Genomic DNA, 18639 nt, shown 5'->3' on the forward strand with positions numbered 1-18639 from the left:
TGAGAAATGAGTTAAATATTTTAATAGGTCAGGGGCTCATACCATGCTGTTTATTTAACACCACACTGAGATGAAAAAACAATAAAATCTTTATATTTTTAAAGCTTATGTGGAGGTTATGAGGCACTACACAGCTGCTTCATTCTCTGATAAGTCAGGACAGCTTTGGGGGGCAAATGTCTTAACTTACACAACAGTCCCCTTTTATTTAATGTTGTAGTTATTTTTTAAATAGCTTTATTTTGAAAGCTCAAAATTAACTCAACTAAATGACTCAAAGAGTTTTTTTAAATAATTTTACTATTGTCAAATACTCACTCAGATAATGATACCTTTAGCACGTTTTTGCTTATAGGTATGAATGAAATGGTTTCTGCATTCAAATGTAGGACATTGAGAAATGTGAGGTGTTTTTATGCATAACCTTTCAAGGCTGACATATATTAAATTACCTTTTTAATGACATATGATCTCTTTCATTTAAGATTCAACCAATCAATAGCTTCCAATATTGTAGGATGCTTGGTCCATCCAAACAATGCCAACAAAAATCTGATCTGATGCCTGTGTTAATCCAAATATAGTGTAAAAACAACATAACTTTTCTACAGACTCAAGAGCAGCTTATTTGGCTTCGTGTCCATGAATATCTTCACAGCACCTTGCAGTCCATGTTTGAGCCATTTTAAACGTCTATTCATGCTGTCATGAGTTTCTTAACAGCCTTCACGTCTTCCTCTGCGCTTTTCCTACCGGGTCAGCGATGACAACAATTCCCCATGCAGCCAAACCTAAAAGATAAACACAGGTGTGCATTTATTATTTCAAAAGACAACAAATGATGTTACACCTAAAAAGTCAGAGTATTGCATAACGTACTAGCAGCAAATGTAATCTGTGCAACTGTCCCCATAGAGGTAGGTCCACCTTGTCGCATCACTTTCCGGGCTGCACTGAACACATAGGCTCCAGACAGGATCAAACCCCCGCCGGAGATGAGCCGACAGCTCCAGCAGTTCTTAAAACTCTGCCTGGGTTTCGACACGGGGGCATCTACTCCTCCCGTTGGTGCTTCTGGTGCTGTTGACATTGTACTACAGGGTGTGTGCTAATGCTAGTACACTTCCTGGTTAAAAACGTATGGAGACGTCAGACAGAATTTAAAAAATAAACAAGACTCCGTTTTTAGAGATTGTCCTTATATGTTCCTACAATTCTCTAAAGCTTATCTCAGGTCCTGCTCATGCGAAAGGTCAGATTTAAAGTGGTTCCAGGTTATGTGCCTGATAGTTCCTGTAATATATTTTCAAAATAAAGGTTCTGTTTATAGCTATTCAATTTGTTTATAAAGCGACATTCATAACAGAAGTTATCTCATTGCACTAGTTATCAGGTTGCTGCTAGTGCTGGGAAAAAAACCTGTTCTTTATGGTATTGAAACTATTCAGTACGGGAATTATCCCCCTGCTTTCAGGGTACGTGAACACCTCTTTAAGAGACACTGCATTGCCTGGTGGTTTAGCTACCTATAAAGCACCTGTGCTGGCATGGAAGCACTGATTGTTTAATCTCCACCTGAGTCAGGGTGCAGTGTGTGACAGTCCCAGTTGGGATTTTGAAAGGTAAGAGAAAGTGTGTATGTGTGTGCGAGTTATAGTGTTGAATCCACTTACCGTAAAAATTCAATTAAAAGCTTGTAGTGGCAATTTCTTCGGACTCAGACGGACTCACAGCAGCAAAAACATATATCAGTATAATCTGCTCTGAATGAGTACAGAGGAAAAAAGAGCATCAGTTATTTATCCAGTCTTCAGGGTCAGGCACCTCAACCCGGGAGCAATTAAATAATTCCCTAGCGGAACAAAAGGAAATAGGTTCCCCCTTTTTCTATAGTTTTAGCTGAATAATATGAAATGAATTGACATGTATTAACAAAAAATATATTACTTACTTATTCTAATTATTATTTTGAAGATTTTAACTATTTATTGACCTTTTAACTATAAAGTGCATATTATGAACTACAATATATGAGTGTTGCCTCTGACGGCAGCTACAAAGGAGTTCTCAAAGCGAACCCCCCTTCCTCCTGACAATTCCCGGAATCCGGCCATCCAGCGCCCTCTGTTAGCCAATTACAAAGCAGTGTGGTTGGCTTTAGGGGCGGACCAGTGGGTTGTGTTCACCATGACTCATGGCTACTGGTAACAAGTCAGCCACTTTCACCTCTGTGAACAACCCTCAACATGCAGAGGTTTTGCAGGCAGAACTGTCTACTCTTTGGAGAAAGCAGCCATAAGGTAGGTGGAGTCTGGGAATTGGCAGGCTGGATTTTTCACCCGCTTTTGCTTGGTCCCCAAGTGGGACGAGGAACTTTGCCCCATCCTGGTCCTCAGGGGGTGCAGCAAGAACCTTCGCCACTGAGATGCAGAATGTTGCTGATTCCCAGTGTGAGGCAGGTGACTGGTTCGTCACCATCAATCTCAAGGAACTTTCCGATACCCATCTGGCAGGGGGACTGGTGTTTCCTGAGTTGTGGCTACAAGGGCAAAATACTCTACCTATTGGTATATCACTGGCTCCCTGGACCTTCAGCCGTTGCATAGATGCAGTCCTTGCACCCCTGAGGCGGCAAGGACTCATGATTCTCAATCACCTCGATGATTGGATGATGTGCAGTCTCAAAAAGACCAGTGCTGCCATCATGTGGCTCTGCTCATGGAGCCCACAAAACCTGGGCCTGCGCCTGAACAACAAAAAGAGCAAGCTCCAGTCTTCCCAGGTGACAACATTACTGGGCATGGTTCTGGACCCCAGGATGGCGACCATTGTACTGACTCCGAAGAGGCAGCAGGCCTTCAAAACCTGCGTCTGCCATTTCCAGTTGCATTCTTCAGTCAATTGGGGGCTCCGCCTTCGTCTCATGAGCTTAATGGCAGCCTTGGTACAAGTAGTGCCCCTCGCCCTCCTGTACATGCGACCTGTCCAAAGGTGCCTGCTGAGCTTGGGCCTTTGTCCACAGTTCTACCAGACTAAGATAGTGGTTTCGTGGAGGCTTCAGAGAGCCCTACGCTAGTGGAGGAATTCAGCCAATATAGCAAAGGGCATTGCTCTAGGACAAGTGGTTTATCGCCTACTGGTCTTCACAGATGCATCCCCAGTAGGCTGGGGCGCTTTCCATGAAGGCTGCAGGGTCAGCGGACACTGGAGCGACCATTGGGTGACTCAGCATAAACGTCCTGGAGCTGAGAGCTGTTCACCTCAAACTCCGACAGTTTCAGCCAAGATTGAGAGCTCACCGTGTCATTGTAAGACCTGACAGCACAGTGACAGCAGCCTACATCAGCAGGCAGGGGGGCCTAGGCTCCCCCATCCTATCCAAGCTGGCAACCAAACTGTGGCAGTGGGCTCACCCCCTCTTCTGCTCACTCAGAGCTGTGCATGTGCTGGGGCTGTTGAACACGGCAGCGGATATCCTGTCAAGAGGGGATCCAAACCCAAGAGAGTGGAGACTCCATTCTCAGGTGGTCGAGAACATCTGGTGTGACTTCCACAGGGCGGAAGTCGACGTGTTTGCTTCCAGAGAGTCGGCAAAGGTTCAGGTGGAAGGGGGAAGCTGATTTTTGGTGGCTCATCTTTGGCCCCACATGCCATGGTTTTCAGTGACTCTACCTCTCTTTGATGGAACTCCATGGGAGCTCCTGCTTCAGAGGACCATGTTGCACCTCTACCCAGCTAGAGGAGGTCAAGTAGCTCCAATCTATGCTGTCATGCCATCATCTGTTTCAAATCCAGTCATTTGGGCAGACCCTTGCTGAAGTCTAGGCTGTCCCACTGGGTTGTGGACACAATTCAGCGGGCGTATGTGTTTTTGGGTGTGTCTGCGCACACTTGACTCGTGGTGTGGCTGGCTACCTCATGGGCCTTGTGGTAGGGAGCCTCTCTTGCTACCATTTGTGCAGCAGCCACATGATCATCTCAATCCACATTTTCAAGGTTCTACCATTGAATTTAGCAGCCAGTCGGCACCTTAACTTACCCCCAATGGCTGCCTTTGCAAAATCAAATTTGACGGTGCTGCCTGACTGGTCCAGTGTATAGGATTGGCATCTAGCAGTAAAGTTGCAGATTGCAACCAATTGAATACCCATCGCTTCACCCACCCCTTCTAAGCGTGTAAGAGAACCTATGGTGGTCGCAAACCCGCTAAGGGCCCTATCTAGAACCAGTGTTTGGTTTGTCTGTTATGGGCTACTGTAGAAACATGGCGCTGGAAGAGGACCCGCTCCCATGGATGTATAAAGGATAAATAAAGGGCTCATTCTAAGGCAATGAAAACACAACAATTCTTGTTTTCAGGTGATTATACACTAATGAAAAATATTTGTGATTCCGTATTTGTTCTTGCTGTTTAACTTCCTCCCCAAAAAGCCTTTTCTGTGGGATCTTGCCAGAACAGCTCACTCTTCATACTGCTTTAGACCCAATGTGCAGTGCAGGTAGAGATTGACTTGATTGTGATCAGTATGCATCATTTTGTTTATTGGTTATGTGATACAATACTTAATTCTGATTGGTGCAAGGGTGGGTGTTTTTTCTCAGTAAAGGGCCACCTCTTGGTCAAAACAGACCATGTAAGGATCGCCCACCCATGAAAACCCTGTGCCCCCTTGCTGAGAATTGTCTGGCGCCGATGCTGCCAGTCCCTCCCTCAAAGTCAAAGTTTACTATAGCCTAGTATCACAAAGTTTGTCTCAAAGGGCTGTACATAAAATAAAACAATAATGAGCAACATTAGCAAAATATATAAAAATGTATAAAAGTCTGGTTGGTAAGTAAATAGTGTACATTTGTAAATAGTTTACTTGTTGTTTTGTGAACTGGGCTTGTGGGCTGAACGTCTGGTTACATTATAACCTTGGTTCTCTGAGTGAAGATACACTCTAGCTCTCAGGCCATTCGGACACGCGTTCGTTTGTTCTGTCTTAAATCCTTTCACTGCGAGGGAACGGTGCATGTTCACTGAACATACTACACAGTAAATGTGAGCCCTGAGTGAAAGACAGTTGCTGAGTCGCTCAAGCCCACAGCTCTCTCCCACCCTCCCTCTCATGTCTTGAAGTCTGGAAGTAGGACAAAATATTTTATTTAATAACTAGATGTCGCGAAAATATACGTTCTGTACATAATAGTTTGCAAACCGTAAATTCTCAGCTCACTGGCTTAACCTTCTCAAACGACCATTCTCAGTTCAGTGAGTGGGACTATTTGGAGCTTCGGTCAAGCACTGAATAATTCGTTTAACTAATCTTTTTAATGAATGATTTTAATACAATGAAAATAACTGCTTTGCCCATCACTACAATGATTCCATGCCAGCACAGGTGCTTTATAACTGTAGGGTGTGGCCGAGCAAGCTGCTGTGTCTTAAAGAGTATCCACATATGCTAACAAGCAGGGAGATCATTCCCCATACATAAGAAATATGTCATGTGGTGGAGAGATGGTCTCTTCACTCAGAGAACCAAGGTTTCAATGTAACCAGACGTTTTCTGTGATCTGTCCAGGGCAGTCCAGTAGAAGTATTTGAAAAAGACAAAGACATGGAGCTGCTGCACTATGACCATGTTGATCACCATTTATGCAGTAAAAACAACACTATTTCGCAAGGAGAGCTTCTTATCACCTCTAAACAAACCAGAAAACATCAGCTCTGTTTACCTCTGCCGCAAGCAGGACTTCCAACCTCCCAGGTGTTATGGTGTAACTAGTCCATCTGGGTTACACCATTCATGTCTCTCAGCGAGGAAACAATGTTTTTGTTCATTGTCAGTTTTTATTTAACGTTGGCCATTGTTCAAACAGGGCCCGTTGTGGACTCTTCGTATGTTGCTGCTGTGTACGAGCACAACTTAATCCTGAACCCGGAGCCTCGTGTCCCCCTGTCCAGGCCCGCTGCCCTGCAACACATGCAGAAAAACCTGGATATCTACGAGGAGCAGGCTGCCCGGGCCGCTCAGCAGGTATGGTCAGAACAGGAGAGAGTTAGAAATGTTTGGGTTTTTAGTCAAAGAAACAATGTTGCTTATTGCTCACTTCGTAAATAACAGTGCTGTTTATCCAATATCCATCAAAATTATATACTTACTAATAAGATAGCTCATTCCGTCAGGAGCAGTGAAAGCTTGCAAAACGGACTAAATTGGCTTCAAAGGAGAGTAACTATATAATAAAGGTAACTCATGGTCAAACTCCTTACAGTATTAGATAGTTTGTCTTGCATGTCACAACTTTTCTTGACCATATGTTTTGCTGAAACAGTCAAACAATGTTACATCATTGTACATTTTTAACTCAAACTTTTCACTGTAGCCTATTGGTCCTCGGACCCCTTAAGTATAGTCTCGGAGGTCACTGCCATTGTCACTTGCTGTAACTTGCAGAATATTTAACAGTTACCTGAACTTGGATCATAAATGGAGAACACTACATTTAAGAATCTAAACTAAAAAGCATAGTCAGGGTGATAATAAATAAAAAGGACATTCCGTACACTTGTAATCAGAATCAGAAACTCTTGTTACAGCTGCTCACTATCACGTCAATGCACACAGGAACAGCAAATCAGAATATAATACACTATAATACAGGTAAGATAAATTAAGTACAAAGTGGATATAAGTGTAAAATTAAAATAAGTGTAAAGTACAAAGTGGATTTACCGGTTGATGATAAGTATATACGTTATAATAATACAATGTAATAATACAAGTAGTAAGTAATAGTGCATGAACTGTCAAGTGTAGCTTATTAAGATGATTATGAGACGGTGGATATTGCACAGCAGTAATAGAAGTATGAATAAATATCAATAAATAAGGAATTTAAAACTGAAAAGAGTATATTGCACAGCAGTATTAACACAGAATATTGCACAATTATTTCAAGTATTGCAGTGATATTAATGATCAATGTCCTGTTTAGTGACTTAGGCTGAAGGTGCTCCTTTGTTTGACCAGCACATCATGGAGTGGGTGGGAGACACTGTCCAAGATGGCATGTAGTTTGGCCAGCATCCTCCTCTCTGACACCCCCGACAGAGAGTCCAGCTCCACCCCCACAATGTCACTGGCCTTACATATCAGTTTGTTGAGTTAATAATGGCAGGGTAGTTATGAAGGCGGGCAGATATTTCTGCAAACCAGTCAGTGTCCCCAAGTAAACGCGATTATGAGGAGTCGTTGTATTTCTCTGTATGCTTACATAAAGAAGTATATTTAATGTCACAAAGTCCATGACTACAGTAATGAAGTTTGTCTCCTGTCTCATCTCTATACTCTGCCCCCACCTTCCCTTGCTCAGGGTGCCCAGATCCTGGTTTTTCCAGAAGATGGCCTTCAGGGTTTCAACTTCAGCCGTTCGTCCATCTCTGGCTACCTAGAAACCATTCCTGACCCCCAGCAGGAGAGCTGGAACCCCTGCACAGAGCCAGACAAATACAACAACACTGAGGTGCACAATCACACTTTTAGATTTGATGTTGCTATTGAACAGGCATTCTGACATGATACAGTGTTGTGGTAAGGATTGCCATGGAGACACCATTAGGCAGCCCAGAGCCTTCACTCATGCAACACCAGTCTTAGAATATAAATCACATTTGAGTGTGGTTGTGTTTCACAGGTTCTCCAGCGGTTGAGCTGTATGGCACGTCGTTACAACCTCTACCTGGTGGCCAACATGGCTGACCTGCAGCCCTGCCCCCTGAAGACCGACCCCTCCTCCTGTCCCCCTGATGGACGCTGGCAGTTCAACACCAATGTGGTTTTCAGGTGCAGTGTAGACCTTAAAATAGAAGTAGTTTAGCTGAAGTCCAGCAAGTGCACCAATACATAATTCCCTAGTCTATGTGAACTGTTCACAGTATCTTCTTTCATACAGTTCAGATGGCCTGCTGGTGGCGCGCTACCATAAACAAAACCTCTACTTTGAGGAGTCCTTTGACACCCCGCCGAAAGCTGAGATCATAACGTTTGAGACGCCTTTTGCTGGGAGGTTTGGCCTCATGATCTGCTTTGACATCCTGTTCCACGATCCCACAGTTGCCCTGGTGGAGAGGGTAGAAAAACTGCCACACTGAAATTCTGTACCCAACTCTGCATTCCTGTTTGGTCTTCTCTTTTCCTAACATGCACCTCTCTTTGGACCCCTTTTAGGGAGTGCGACAGCTCATCTTTCCCACAGCCTGGATGAATGCGCTCCCCCTACTGGACTCGGTCCAGTTCCAGCGGGCGTTCAGCTTGGGTGCCAATGTCACCCTGCTAGCGGCCAACCTTCGTAACGACAGAATGAACATGACAGGAAGTGGTATCTACACCCCTTTTTCTGCCACCTACCACCACGCCCAGAGAGGAGACCCAGAGGAGGGCAGGCTGTTGGTGGCCAGGGTGCCAGTCTTAGACCCACTGTGGGCGGGGCAGAGCGTGGCCACGGAGGAGGGTGTAGTTATGGCTGAGTCCACATCATCTACAGCTACAGACTCTGGAGTCTGTCACCAGGAGAGCTGTTTTGTTTCTCCTCGTCCTGAAACCGCTTCTTCAGTCCCTCTCTCCTCCTCCACCTTCATCTCATCCATGATGTGCGACCCATTTACATTTGTCCTCTTAAACGAGACAGTGGGTGAAGTGAACGTGTGTAATGGCACCTTTTGCTGTCACCTGCAGTACCGGCAGCTACCTCAAGGAAGCAGTAAAGAGCTCTACGCATTGGGAGCGTTTGCTGGAACACACACTGTCAATGGACGCTACGCCCTGCAGGTGTGAATGAGAAGAAATTTGGATATTTAAAACTGCTTAATGAGACTGTTGTCACATTTGTCATATTTCTGTTGCAGGTGTGCGCAATAGTCCGCTGTGCAGGGTTGGACGTCAGTTCCTGTGGACAGGAAGTGGAAGAGGCTGAGTCTAAAATGGACTTCCTGTTGGAAGGGAAGTTTGGGACCAGATATGTGTACCCATCAGTTTTGGCTAGCAAGATGGTCCTGGAGCAGCCCGAGCATCTGGAAAAAGCTGCAGATGGCAGAGTGACCATGAAACACTCAAACATGACTGGTGGGCTGGTCACTGCCTGTCTGTACGGACGAATGTATCACCTGGACAGTGAATGAACTGCTTTGGAATAGATGTATGTGTCAGGAGAAAAACATCAAGTACATTTAAAAAACTGATGTAAAAAATGTTAATGTTCTGACCAAGACTGACAATGACAATTCAGCAGTTGCATGTGTCTTCTGTCATATACACACACTGCAATAAATCAAAACAAATATCTTTATTCATTCATTACTTCATATTTACAAACATTGTACCAAGTAGCATTCATCATCTGCCTGAAAGTAGCTTCTTCCTAAAAGGCAATAATTAGATTTTCTTCTCTCTCGGTCTCACACACACACACACACACACACACACAGACAGACACAAACACAGTGTCAGCCACTTTTCCCGCTCTCCGGTACAGTACACAGACATTGAGTAGTTACAGCATTGCAAGTTAACAGTTTCGCAAACAACGGCTCACTTGAACGCAGTGCTTCGTGTCATTTTGCTGCAAGGATATCTTCACAGCACCTTGCAGTCCATGTTTGAGCCATTTTAAACGTCTATTCATGCTGTCATGAGTTTCTTAACAGCCTTCACGTCTTCCTCTGCGCTTTTCCTACCGGGTCAGCGATGACAACAATTCCCCATGCAGCCAAACCTAAAAGATAAACACAGGTGTGCATTTATTATTTCAAAAGACAACAAATGATGTTACACCTAAAAAGTCAGAGTATTGCATAACGTACTAGCAGCAAATGTAATCTGTGCAACTGTCCCCATAGAGGTAGGTCCACCTTGTCGCATCACTTTCCGGGCTGCACTGAACACATAGGCTCCAGACAGGATCAAACCCCCGCCGGAGATGAGCCGACAGCTCCAGCAGTTCTTAAAACTCTGCCTGGGTTTCGACACGGGGGCATCTACTCCTCCCGTTGGTGCTTCTGGTGCTGTTGACATTGTACTACAGGGTGTGTGCTAATGCTAGTACACTTCCTGGTTAAAAACGTATGGAGACGTCAGACAAATGTGAAAAATTAAGTGTCCGTTTTTAGAGATCGCCCCCATATGTTTAAACAATTCCTCCTCATGAAGTACAAAGTTACACCAAGTTTATCTCAGGTCCTGCTCATGACACTTCTTCAGCCGGCATGGAAAATGTTAAATTTGTAAAGTGGTTCCGGGTTATGTGTCTAATGTTTCCTGTTTTGTATTTTCAAAATACGAGTTCTGTTTATGTCTTGTCAGGTTGCAAGTGCTAGTGCTGTCAAAAAAGCTGTTTTCTGTGATCCGTCCAGGGCAGTCCGATAGATAAATATTTGCTAATGTAAAACAGGGAGCTGCACAAACGACTACCATGTTGATCCAGATCTACACAGTAAACACAACACTATTTCGCAAGGGGAGCTTCTTATCTCTGCAGGACTTCTGACCTCTCAGGTGTTATGGTGTAACTAGTCCATCTGGGTTACACCATTCATGTCTCTCAGCGAGGAAACAATGTTTTTGTTCATTGTCAGTTTTTATTTAACGTTGGCCATTGTTCAAACAGGGCCCGTTGTGGACTCTTCGTATGTTGCTGCTGTGTACGAGCACAACTTAATCCTGAACCCGGAGCCTCGTGTCCCCCTGTCCAGGCCCGCTGCCCTACAACACATGCAGAAAAACCTGGATATCTACGAGGAGCAGGCTGCCCGGGCCGCTCAGCAGGTATGGTCAGAACAGGAGAGAGTTAGAAATGTTTGGGTTTTTAGTCAAAGAAACAATGTTGCTTATTTCTCACTTCATAAATAACAGTTCTGTTTATCCAATATCCATCAAAATTATATACTTGAAAATAAGATAGCTCATTCCGTCAGGAGCAGTGAAAGCTTGCAAAACGGATTAAATTGGCTTCAAAGGAGAGTAACTATATAATAAAGGTAACTCATGGTCAAACTCCTTACAGTATTAGATAGTTTGTCTTGCATGTCACAACTTTTCTTGACCATATGTTTTGCTGAAACAGTCAAACAATGTTACATCATTGTACATTTTTAACTCAAACTTTTCACTGTAGCCTATTGGTCCTCGGACCCCTTAAGTATAGTCTCGGAGGTCACTGCCATTGTCACTTGCTGTAACTTGCAGAATATTTAACAGTTACCTGAACTTGGATCATAAATGGAAAACACAAAATTTAAGAATCAGTTTCTGTTTGATCAGTGGCTTAACTAAAAAGCATAGTCAGGGTGTCGTAGAAAAGGTTTCAGTCGTAGTCATCTGGACACTGTTTTCTGAATCAAGACGTTTCGGCTCCCATCCGGAAGTCATTCTCAATTGTGAAAAAATTGGACGGGAACTGGAAATTTAAGCTAATCTGAGTTACATAAACCCTGCCCTCAGGAGGGGATCTGCCTGAGTATCTGTTAATAGCTAGTTTCACCTGAAACTGACCTAATAGTTTCAAGATGGCCCAGTGGTCAGTAATCAGGCCTATTGTTCTCTGGCTGCATCTACTTCATCACTGTTAAGTGCCTGATTAGCATGTGATAGGCGTGACCAATGTGATAATACACTCTGATAGACTTTGGGCAGATTAAATCTCAGACCACCATTTCTGTTCAAAGAGGGGTTCTCTTTCTTCACAAAAATGGCTTCCTTGACGCCCCGTTCAAACCAACTCTTCTCTCTACTAAGAATCTTCACCTCGCTGTCTTCAAATGTGTGGTTTGTAGCTTTTAAATGCAAGTGCACGGCGCTCTGTAATCCTGAGTTAGCATGTCGTCTGTGCTGATAAAGTCTTTTGTGAAGTGGCTGTTTGGTTTCGCCTATGTACCGTTCTTTGCAGTTTTCCTCACTGCACTGAATGGAGTAGACAACATTGCTCTGTTTTTGTGTGGGTAACTTGTCCTTAGGGTGAACGAGTTTCTGTCTTAAAGTGTTGCCTGGTTTAAAGAAGACAGGAACATCGTGCTGTCTAAAGATCCTTTGTAGTTTTTCAGACAGTCCAGATACATAAGGAATGGAGACACCGTTCCTTCTCGGGTCAGTTACACTTTTGTCCTGTTTTTTGGCTCTTTTAACTTTGTTGATAGCCCAAGTAGGATAACCACAGGCTGAGAGTGCATTCTGGACATGCCTTTCCTCTTTCTTCTTACCCTCTGAGCCTGTGGGCACTTCTTGGGCTCTGTGTTGTAATGTCCGGATTACACCCAGCTTGTGCTGTAGTGGATGATGTGAGTCAAAGAGCAGGTATTGATCCGTATGTGTTGGTTTCCTGTACACTTCTATCTGGAGCTTTCCGTCCTCTCCTCTGAGAGTAGAACAATCAAGAAAGGCCAAGCGGTTCTCTTTTGCATCCTCACGCGTGAACTTGATGTTGGGGTCCACCGTATTAATATGCTCTGAGAACGCTTCCAAGTCTTGTTTCTTAATTTTCACAAAGGTGTCATCCACGTAACGGTACCAATGACTTGGTGGTGTGCCCGGAAACAAGGATAAAGCCTTCTTCTCAAACTGTTCCATGTACAGGTTGGCCACAATGGGAGAGACCGGAGAGCCCATAGCACAGCCGTGAATCTGTCTGTAGAAGTGTCCCCGGAATTGGAAGTAGGTTGTGTTGAGACAGATGTCTAATAGTTTACATATGTGTTCAGGTGTAAGCATGTGTTCAGGTGTAAGCTTGGTCCTTTGCTGCAAGGGTGATATTAAATAAAAAGGACATTCCATACACTTGTGATAGCAGGGTAGTTATGAAGGCGGGCAGATATTTCTGCAAACCAGTCAGTGTCCCCAAGTAAACGCGGTTATGAGGAGTCGTTGTATTTCTCTGTATGCTTACATAAAGAAGTACATTTAATGTCACAAAGTCCATGACTACAGTAATGAAGTTTGTCTCCTGTCTCATCTCTATACTCTGCCCCCACCTTCCCTTGCTCAGGGTGCCCAGATCCTGGTTTTTCCAGAAGATGGCCTTCAGGGTTTCAACTTCAGCCGTTCGTCCATCTCTGGCTACCTAGAAACCATTCCTGACCCCCAGCAGGAGAGCTGGAACCCCTGCACAGAGCCAGACAAATACAACAACACTGAGGTGCACAATCACACTTTTAGATTTGATGTTGCTATTGAACAGGAATTCTGACTTTTCCTATAGAGCAGGTCTAGACCGTACTCTTTATAATATTAATTACAGAGACCCAACAAATCCCACCATGAGCAAGCACTTGGCGACAGTGGCAAGGAAAAACTTCCTTTAAGAGGCAGAAACCTTGGACAGAACCAGACTCAATGGTGGGCAGCCATCTGCAACTGCCGTGTTAGGTTTTGAGGGGGGGGCAATGCAAAGACCACGTAGAATTTTTAAATAGTAGAAAAGTAACTGTAGTGTTAATGTTAATAAATTAGTAATAATAGGAATGGCAGCGATAGGAAAAATAATGTCAGTATTAATAGCAGAGCCAATAACAACAACTATAGTAGCAGTTGTCGAGCAGGAACATGGGGGCAGCAGGTGGCCCACAACCACAGATCCAGACTCTGCAGCTCCAGAGGTAGAAATAACTGCGGAAAGCGACCGAAGGAGAGAGGAGAGAAACGAGAAAGCACAAAACTACAGGAGAAAGAAGATGTCGAGTTAGTAACATGCATTAGTAAAATGCATACAGATGGAGAGGAAAGATGTGCATCATGGGAAGTCTCCTGGCAGTCTAGGCCTATAGCAGCATAACTAAGGGATGGTTCAGGACTCACCTGAGCCAGCCCTAACTATAAGCTTTATCAAAGACGAAAGTCTTAAGCCTACTCTTAAATGTGAGACGATGTCTGCCTCCTGAACCCAAATTGGGACCTGATTCCACAGGAGAGGAGCTTGATAACTGAAGGCTCTGGCTCCCAGTCTACTTTTGGAGACTCTAGGACACCAGTCAACACCAGTCTTAGAATATAAATCACATTTGAGTGTGGTTGTGTTTCACAGGTTCTCCAGCGGTTGAGCTGTATGGCCCGTCGTTACAACCTCTACCTGGTGGCCAACATGGCTGACCTGCAGCCCTGCCCCCTGAAGACCGACCCCTCCTCCTGTCCCCCTGATGGACGCTGGCAGTTCAACACCAATGTGGTTTTCAGGTGCAGTGTAGACCTTAAAATAGAAGTAGTTTAGCTGAAGTCCAGCAAGTGCACCAATACATAATTCCCTAGTCTATGTGAACTGTTCACAGTATCTTCTTTCATACAGTTCAGATGGCCTGCTGGTGGCGCGCTACCATAAACAAAACCTCTACTTTGAGGAGTCCTTTGACACCCCGCCGAAAGCTGAGATCATAACGTTTGAGACGCCTTTTGCTGGGAGGTTTGGCCTCATGATCTGCTTTGACATCCTGTTCCACGATCCCACAGTTGCCCTGGTGGAGAGGGTAGAAAAACTGCCACACTGAAATTCTGTACCTAACTCTGCATTCCTGTTTGGTCTTCTCTTTTCCTAACATGCACCTCTCTTTGGACCCCTTTTAGGGAGTGCGACAGCTCATCTTTCCCACAGCCTGGATGAACCAGCTCCCCCTACTGGACACGATCCAGTTCCAGCGGGCGTTCAGCTTGGGTGCCAATGTCACCCTGCTAGCGGCCAACATTCGTAACGACCGACTGATCATGACAGGAAGTGGTATCTACACCCCTTTTTCTGCCACCTACCACCACGCCCAGAGAGGAGACCCAGAGGAGGGCAGGCTGTTGGTGGCCAGGGTGCCAGTCTTAGACCCACTGTGGGCGGGGCAGAGCGTGGCCACGGAGGAGGGTGTAGTTATGGCTGAGTCCACATCATCTACAGCTACAGACTCTGGAGTCTGTCACCAGGAGAGCTGTTTTGTTTCTCCTCGTCCTGAAACCGCTTCTTCAGTCCCTCTCTCCTCCACCTTCATCTCATCCATGATGTACGACCCATTTACCTTTGTCCTCTTAAACGAGACAGTGGGTGAAGTGAACGTGTGTAATGGCACCTTTTGCTGTCACCTGCAGTACCGGCAGCTACCTCAAGGAAGCAGTAAAGAGCTCTACGCATTGGGAGCGTTTGCTGGAACACACACTGTCAATGGACGCTACGCCCTGCAGGTGTGAATGAGAAGAAATTTGGATATTTAAAACTGCTTAATGAGACTGTTGTCACATTTATCATATTTCTGTTGCAGGTGTGCGCAATAGTCCGCTGTGCAGGGTTGGACGTCAGTTCCTGTGGACAGGAAGTGGAAGAGGCTGAGTCTAAAATGGACTTCCTGTTGGAAGGGAAGTTTGGGACCAGATATGTGTACCCATCAGTTTTGGCTAGCAAGATGGTCCTGGAGCAGCCCGAGCATCTGGAAAAAGCTGCAGATGGCAGAGTGACCATGAAACACTCAAACATGACTGGTGGGCTGGTCACTGCCTGTCTGTACGGACGAATGTATCACCTGGACAGTGAATGAACTGCTTTGGAATAGATGTATGTGTCAGGAGAAAAACATCAAGTACATTTAAAAAACTGATGTATAAATGTTAATGTTCTGACCAAGACTGACAATGACAATTCAGCAGTTGCATGTGTCTTCTGTCATATACACACACTGCAATAAATCAAAACAAATATCTTTATTCATTCATTAATCTTTACAAACATTGCACCAAGTAGCATTCATAATCTGCCTGAAAGTAACTTGTTCTCAAAAAGGCAATACTTATTAATTTCTCTCACACACACACACACACTATCGCGCTCACACACATATACACAGTGTCAGCCACTTTCCCCTGTCTCCAGTACAGTACACAGACATTGAGTAGTTACAGCATTGCAAGTTAAAAGTTCCTTGGGCTGCTCATTCGGGTCATCAATCAACTGACTCCTGGACCAATCATACAGTAAATGGGTCTCACATCAACCTGCTGCCACAATCAGCTCCAAAAGATTCAGTGTCCACTTGGAATAAATTCATAGGATTCAATAATGACTTCCTCTCCAAGTCACGAATTGAAAAGTGGTTCAAAAACAATGACGCATTACCAATGTGCGTGAGTGAGGGGAAAAACAGTAATCAATCTCCTGGTCCCATAAGATTGCCCCTCTGTTTTTTCTTTAGACAATCGTGCAATTAAAGTCCTCTGAGCTTTTCTCCAGTAGATGCTCTTCTAGTGATAGTTGAAGGAAAAACTGTGAAAAGGCTTAAAACCACTCCAGAAAGTATCCGCAAAGAGTAGGAGCTTAATTTAAAAAGAAAAACAACATTGCTTTAAATTTTAAAAAAACACTGGCCATGTTACTGACCATACAGTGATACTGTCTGAAAGAAATTTAGTGTGTATTCACTTTATTCTATATTTTAGTACATTATTTTCCACTTTATGGGTATACTCCTTAGGGAAACAAACATCTGGTTTCCAACAAGGGTCACTTTTGAAGAGGCTTACCTAAAAATAACCTGAACACTGGCTCTATTTTCTCCCTCTTTTTGTCCCTTGTCAGTGATCTTTTAAGGCTCCTGAGTGGCTGGCTAACCTGCCAATATTGTGGGGCTCTGTCCAATAGCAGGTATGTCCTTAGTACGTCTCTGAATCTGAGTCATTCAGTTCATCGTCCGCAGTGACAGAGGACAGCGGGCACTCTGGTCTGCAGTAGGAGGCATGGTCAGGCCTCAGAGGGGGTGGGGTGTCAAAGGCCACGCCTTTGGAAATGTGGTTGGAGGTGGGGTGGTGGTTGATGACTGTCTGAGTGAGAGAAAGCGCAGGCAAAGCTGCTATGGTGACCATAGGGGAGGTGGGCATCATGGAGTTGAGGATGAGCGCCAGGCAGTCGGCCACATCACGGCTGGGAGCGCAGGCCAGAGCTGGAGTGTAACCTAGGGTTAAGAGAGGTGCGAGATAATTAAAAAAATAAATTAAAAAAAGTTCACATTTCACTCTAGAAGTACATGTGAATAGTGAGGTGTGTGCTTCAGCAGTAAGATGAAAGCTAACCGTTCTCATCCACTGCTAACACACTGGCTCCTTTCCCCAGCAGCTCCTGGACCACCACCGTCAATCCCCTCCTGGCTGCTACGTGCAGGGGCCTGCAGGAAGGTGGAGGGAGATGCACTGTTAAAATAAGTCCAGTCAGAACTTAGTAGATTACCCCGCTGCAGTGTGTGCAGAGTGTCTGCGTGCACCCTGGGAATACTACGTACGTCTGGAGAGCAGCATTGGTGCAGTTGATGAGGTTCCTGTCGCTGATCTTCTCCAGAATCAACAAGGCACTCGTCTCATTACCCTGAGAGGAACAGAGCAACAAAGTGATATAGTCTTGCGCAACAGTTGTCTCTTAACTTACAGTAAAAAAAAAAAAAAAGACAATTATAAACTATTATTTGGATGTGTAATTAACCTTTCCACCAGCCAACAAATGTTTAATACTGAATCTGTAACTACTTTTCTTCTCTTTAATCAGACATCCTTATATGTGCCTGGTGACATTTTAACATTCATAATTCACCATGGCCAGCGAGGAAAAAAGCATTTCCTATCTCTTGTGAACAGTGGTTACCTTGCTGCAAGCCAGATGTAATGCTGTGTTCCTGTTTGTATCCTGTTGTGTCAAGTCTGCTTTAGCACTGCTCACCAACACCTCTGCAACACATGAATGGAGACGGTTACTCGTCACAGGTTTAGAAGTCGAAGGCCAATAGTGTATCTATGTGTCACTGACCCACGGTATTGGTCTGTCCATTGAGAGCTGCCATCATCAGCGGTGTCCTGCGCACGTGTGTGTCAACTACGTTTACCTGAGCTCCGTGGCTCAGTAGAAGGGAAACACACTCCACATGGTCGGAAAAAGCTGCAGCATGAAGGGGGGTCCTGCGTTGACACAAACAGTTAACAATATACCAGCAGAGCGTGTGCTCAAGTTGTTGTGTTCACCCCATACAAGTCTGTTTGCATCTCTCACCTGCCCTTGGAGTCAGTGGTGTTGACTATAGCTGTGCCCAGGGAGTCAATTAACATCTCAGCCACTCCCTCGTTATCGTTCATACTGAAACACAACACACACTGTCACATACCCTCAGACCCAGTGTCTATCTACATAAAACATTCATTGGTACAAACAAACACATTGTCTTACACAGCACAGTGCAGTGGACTGAAAGAGTTGCCCTTAACCTTCTTGAACACCTCCTGGTCTAACAACACCTCCACACAAGCATCATATCCTAGACAGGGAGAGGACAGACGTAAAAAGGGAGGAACAGATGTAAATACTACTTTAGAATACAGAACAAACATGTTTCTCAAGTGTGTCATGCTGTGTCCCTGTACCGTTGTAGCAGGCCCAGTGCAGTGGTGTGTAGCCCTGGTTGTCAGTGAGGTGTGTGTCAGTGTGTGAGGTGGTGGTGGCCTGCAGCAGGGCACCCAAGACACCCACACGGCCGCAAGCGGATGCCAAGTGAAGAGGGGAGCGGCCCCGGATGTCTCTGACACACACACTGGCCCCACGCTGGAGGAGGGCCTCCACACACTCCTCCTGGCCTGTCACCGCCTGTGTGAAAAATTACAAAGTGGAAAA

General features: G+C 44.9%; 3 protein-coding genes and 1 long non-coding RNA gene across 7 annotated transcripts in view; 2 read left to right on the forward strand and 2 right to left on the reverse strand.

Moving 5' to 3' along the window:
* On the reverse strand, positions 1-10245 carry LOC122864014. 2 transcript variants are annotated; one of them, XR_006375130.1, is made up of 3 exons: positions 9848-10245; positions 9630-9759; positions 1-661 (listed from the first exon to the last, which is right to left on the reverse strand). It is a non-coding gene; the product is annotated as an uncharacterized LOC122864014 (long non-coding RNA). The 2 variants fall into 2 exon arrangements; XR_006375129.1 differs by lacking the exon at positions 1-661 and having other exon boundaries at positions 9312-9759; positions 9848-10243.
* On the forward strand, positions 5695-15701 carry LOC122864010 (biotinidase-like). Of its 2 annotated transcripts, XM_044171002.1 has the most exons (7): positions 5695-5753; positions 10539-10808; positions 13021-13170; positions 14056-14204; positions 14314-14491; positions 14589-15185; positions 15263-15701. In XM_044171002.1, the coding sequence occupies exons 2-7, from the start codon at positions 10578-10580 to the stop codon at positions 15533-15535; spliced, it is 1578 nt and encodes a 525-aa protein (XP_044026937.1). In that variant the 5' UTR covers positions 5695-5753; positions 10539-10577; the 3' UTR covers positions 15536-15701. The 2 variants fall into 2 exon arrangements, with proteins under 2 accessions (XP_044026937.1, XP_044026936.1); XM_044171001.1 differs by lacking the exon at positions 5695-5753 and having other exon boundaries at positions 10425-10808.
* On the forward strand, positions 5710-9333 carry LOC122864009 (biotinidase-like). The gene is made up of 6 exons (XM_044171000.1): positions 5710-6023; positions 7363-7512; positions 7684-7832; positions 7942-8119; positions 8217-8816; positions 8894-9333. The coding sequence occupies exons 1-6, from the start codon at positions 5793-5795 to the stop codon at positions 9164-9166; spliced, it is 1581 nt and encodes a 526-aa protein (XP_044026935.1). The 5' UTR covers positions 5710-5792; the 3' UTR covers positions 9167-9333.
* LOC122864007 (serine/threonine-protein phosphatase 6 regulatory ankyrin repeat subunit A) overlaps positions 15684-18639 on the reverse strand; it is a 17903-nt gene continuing 14947 nt past the window's right edge. For both annotated transcript variants that reach the window (XM_044170994.1, XM_044170992.1), the window contains exons 22-29: positions 18393-18612; positions 18199-18286; positions 18025-18108; positions 17785-17933; positions 17623-17705; positions 17267-17349; positions 17061-17152; positions 15684-16942 (exon numbers count right to left, since the gene is read on the reverse strand). In XM_044170994.1, coding sequence (XP_044026929.1) covers positions 16644-16942; positions 17061-17152; positions 17267-17349; positions 17623-17705; positions 17785-17933; positions 18025-18108; positions 18199-18286; positions 18393-18612 — 1098 coding nt within the window. In that variant the 3' untranslated portion in view covers positions 15684-16643. The remainder of the gene's footprint in view (positions 16943-17060; positions 17153-17266; positions 17350-17622; positions 17706-17784; positions 17934-18024; positions 18109-18198; positions 18287-18392; positions 18613-18639) is intronic.

Source organism: Siniperca chuatsi, linkage group LG17 (genome assembly GCF_020085105.1).
Source record: "Siniperca chuatsi isolate FFG_IHB_CAS linkage group LG17, ASM2008510v1, whole genome shotgun sequence".
NCBI classification, from domain to species: domain Eukaryota; kingdom Metazoa; phylum Chordata; class Actinopteri; order Centrarchiformes; family Sinipercidae; genus Siniperca; species Siniperca chuatsi.

What these genes read in the sequence shown, in the direction of transcription:
- LOC122864009 (XM_044171000.1), top strand. Translation starts at nt 5,793, where the DNA reads ATGTCTCTCAGCGAGGAAACAATGTTTTTGTTCATTGTCAGTTTTTAT. An exon ending in AACACCAATGTGGTTTTCAG is followed by an intron (nt 7,833 to 7,941) that starts GTGCAGTGTAGA and finishes TCTTTCATACAG; the next exon opens with TTCAGATGGCCTGCTGGTGG. An exon ending in ATGGACGCTACGCCCTGCAG is followed by an intron (nt 8,817 to 8,893) that starts GTGTGAATGAGA and finishes TTTCTGTTGCAG; the next exon opens with GTGTGCGCAATAGTCCGCTG.
- LOC122864010 (XM_044171002.1), top strand. Translation starts at nt 10,578, where the DNA reads ATGTCTCTCAGCGAGGAAACAATGTTTTTGTTCATTGTCAGTTTTTAT. An exon ending in ACAAATACAACAACACTGAG is followed by an intron (nt 13,171 to 14,055) that starts GTGCACAATCAC and finishes TGTGTTTCACAG; the next exon opens with GTTCTCCAGCGGTTGAGCTG. An exon ending in CAGTTGCCCTGGTGGAGAGG is followed by an intron (nt 14,492 to 14,588) that starts GTAGAAAAACTG and finishes GACCCCTTTTAG; the next exon opens with GGAGTGCGACAGCTCATCTT.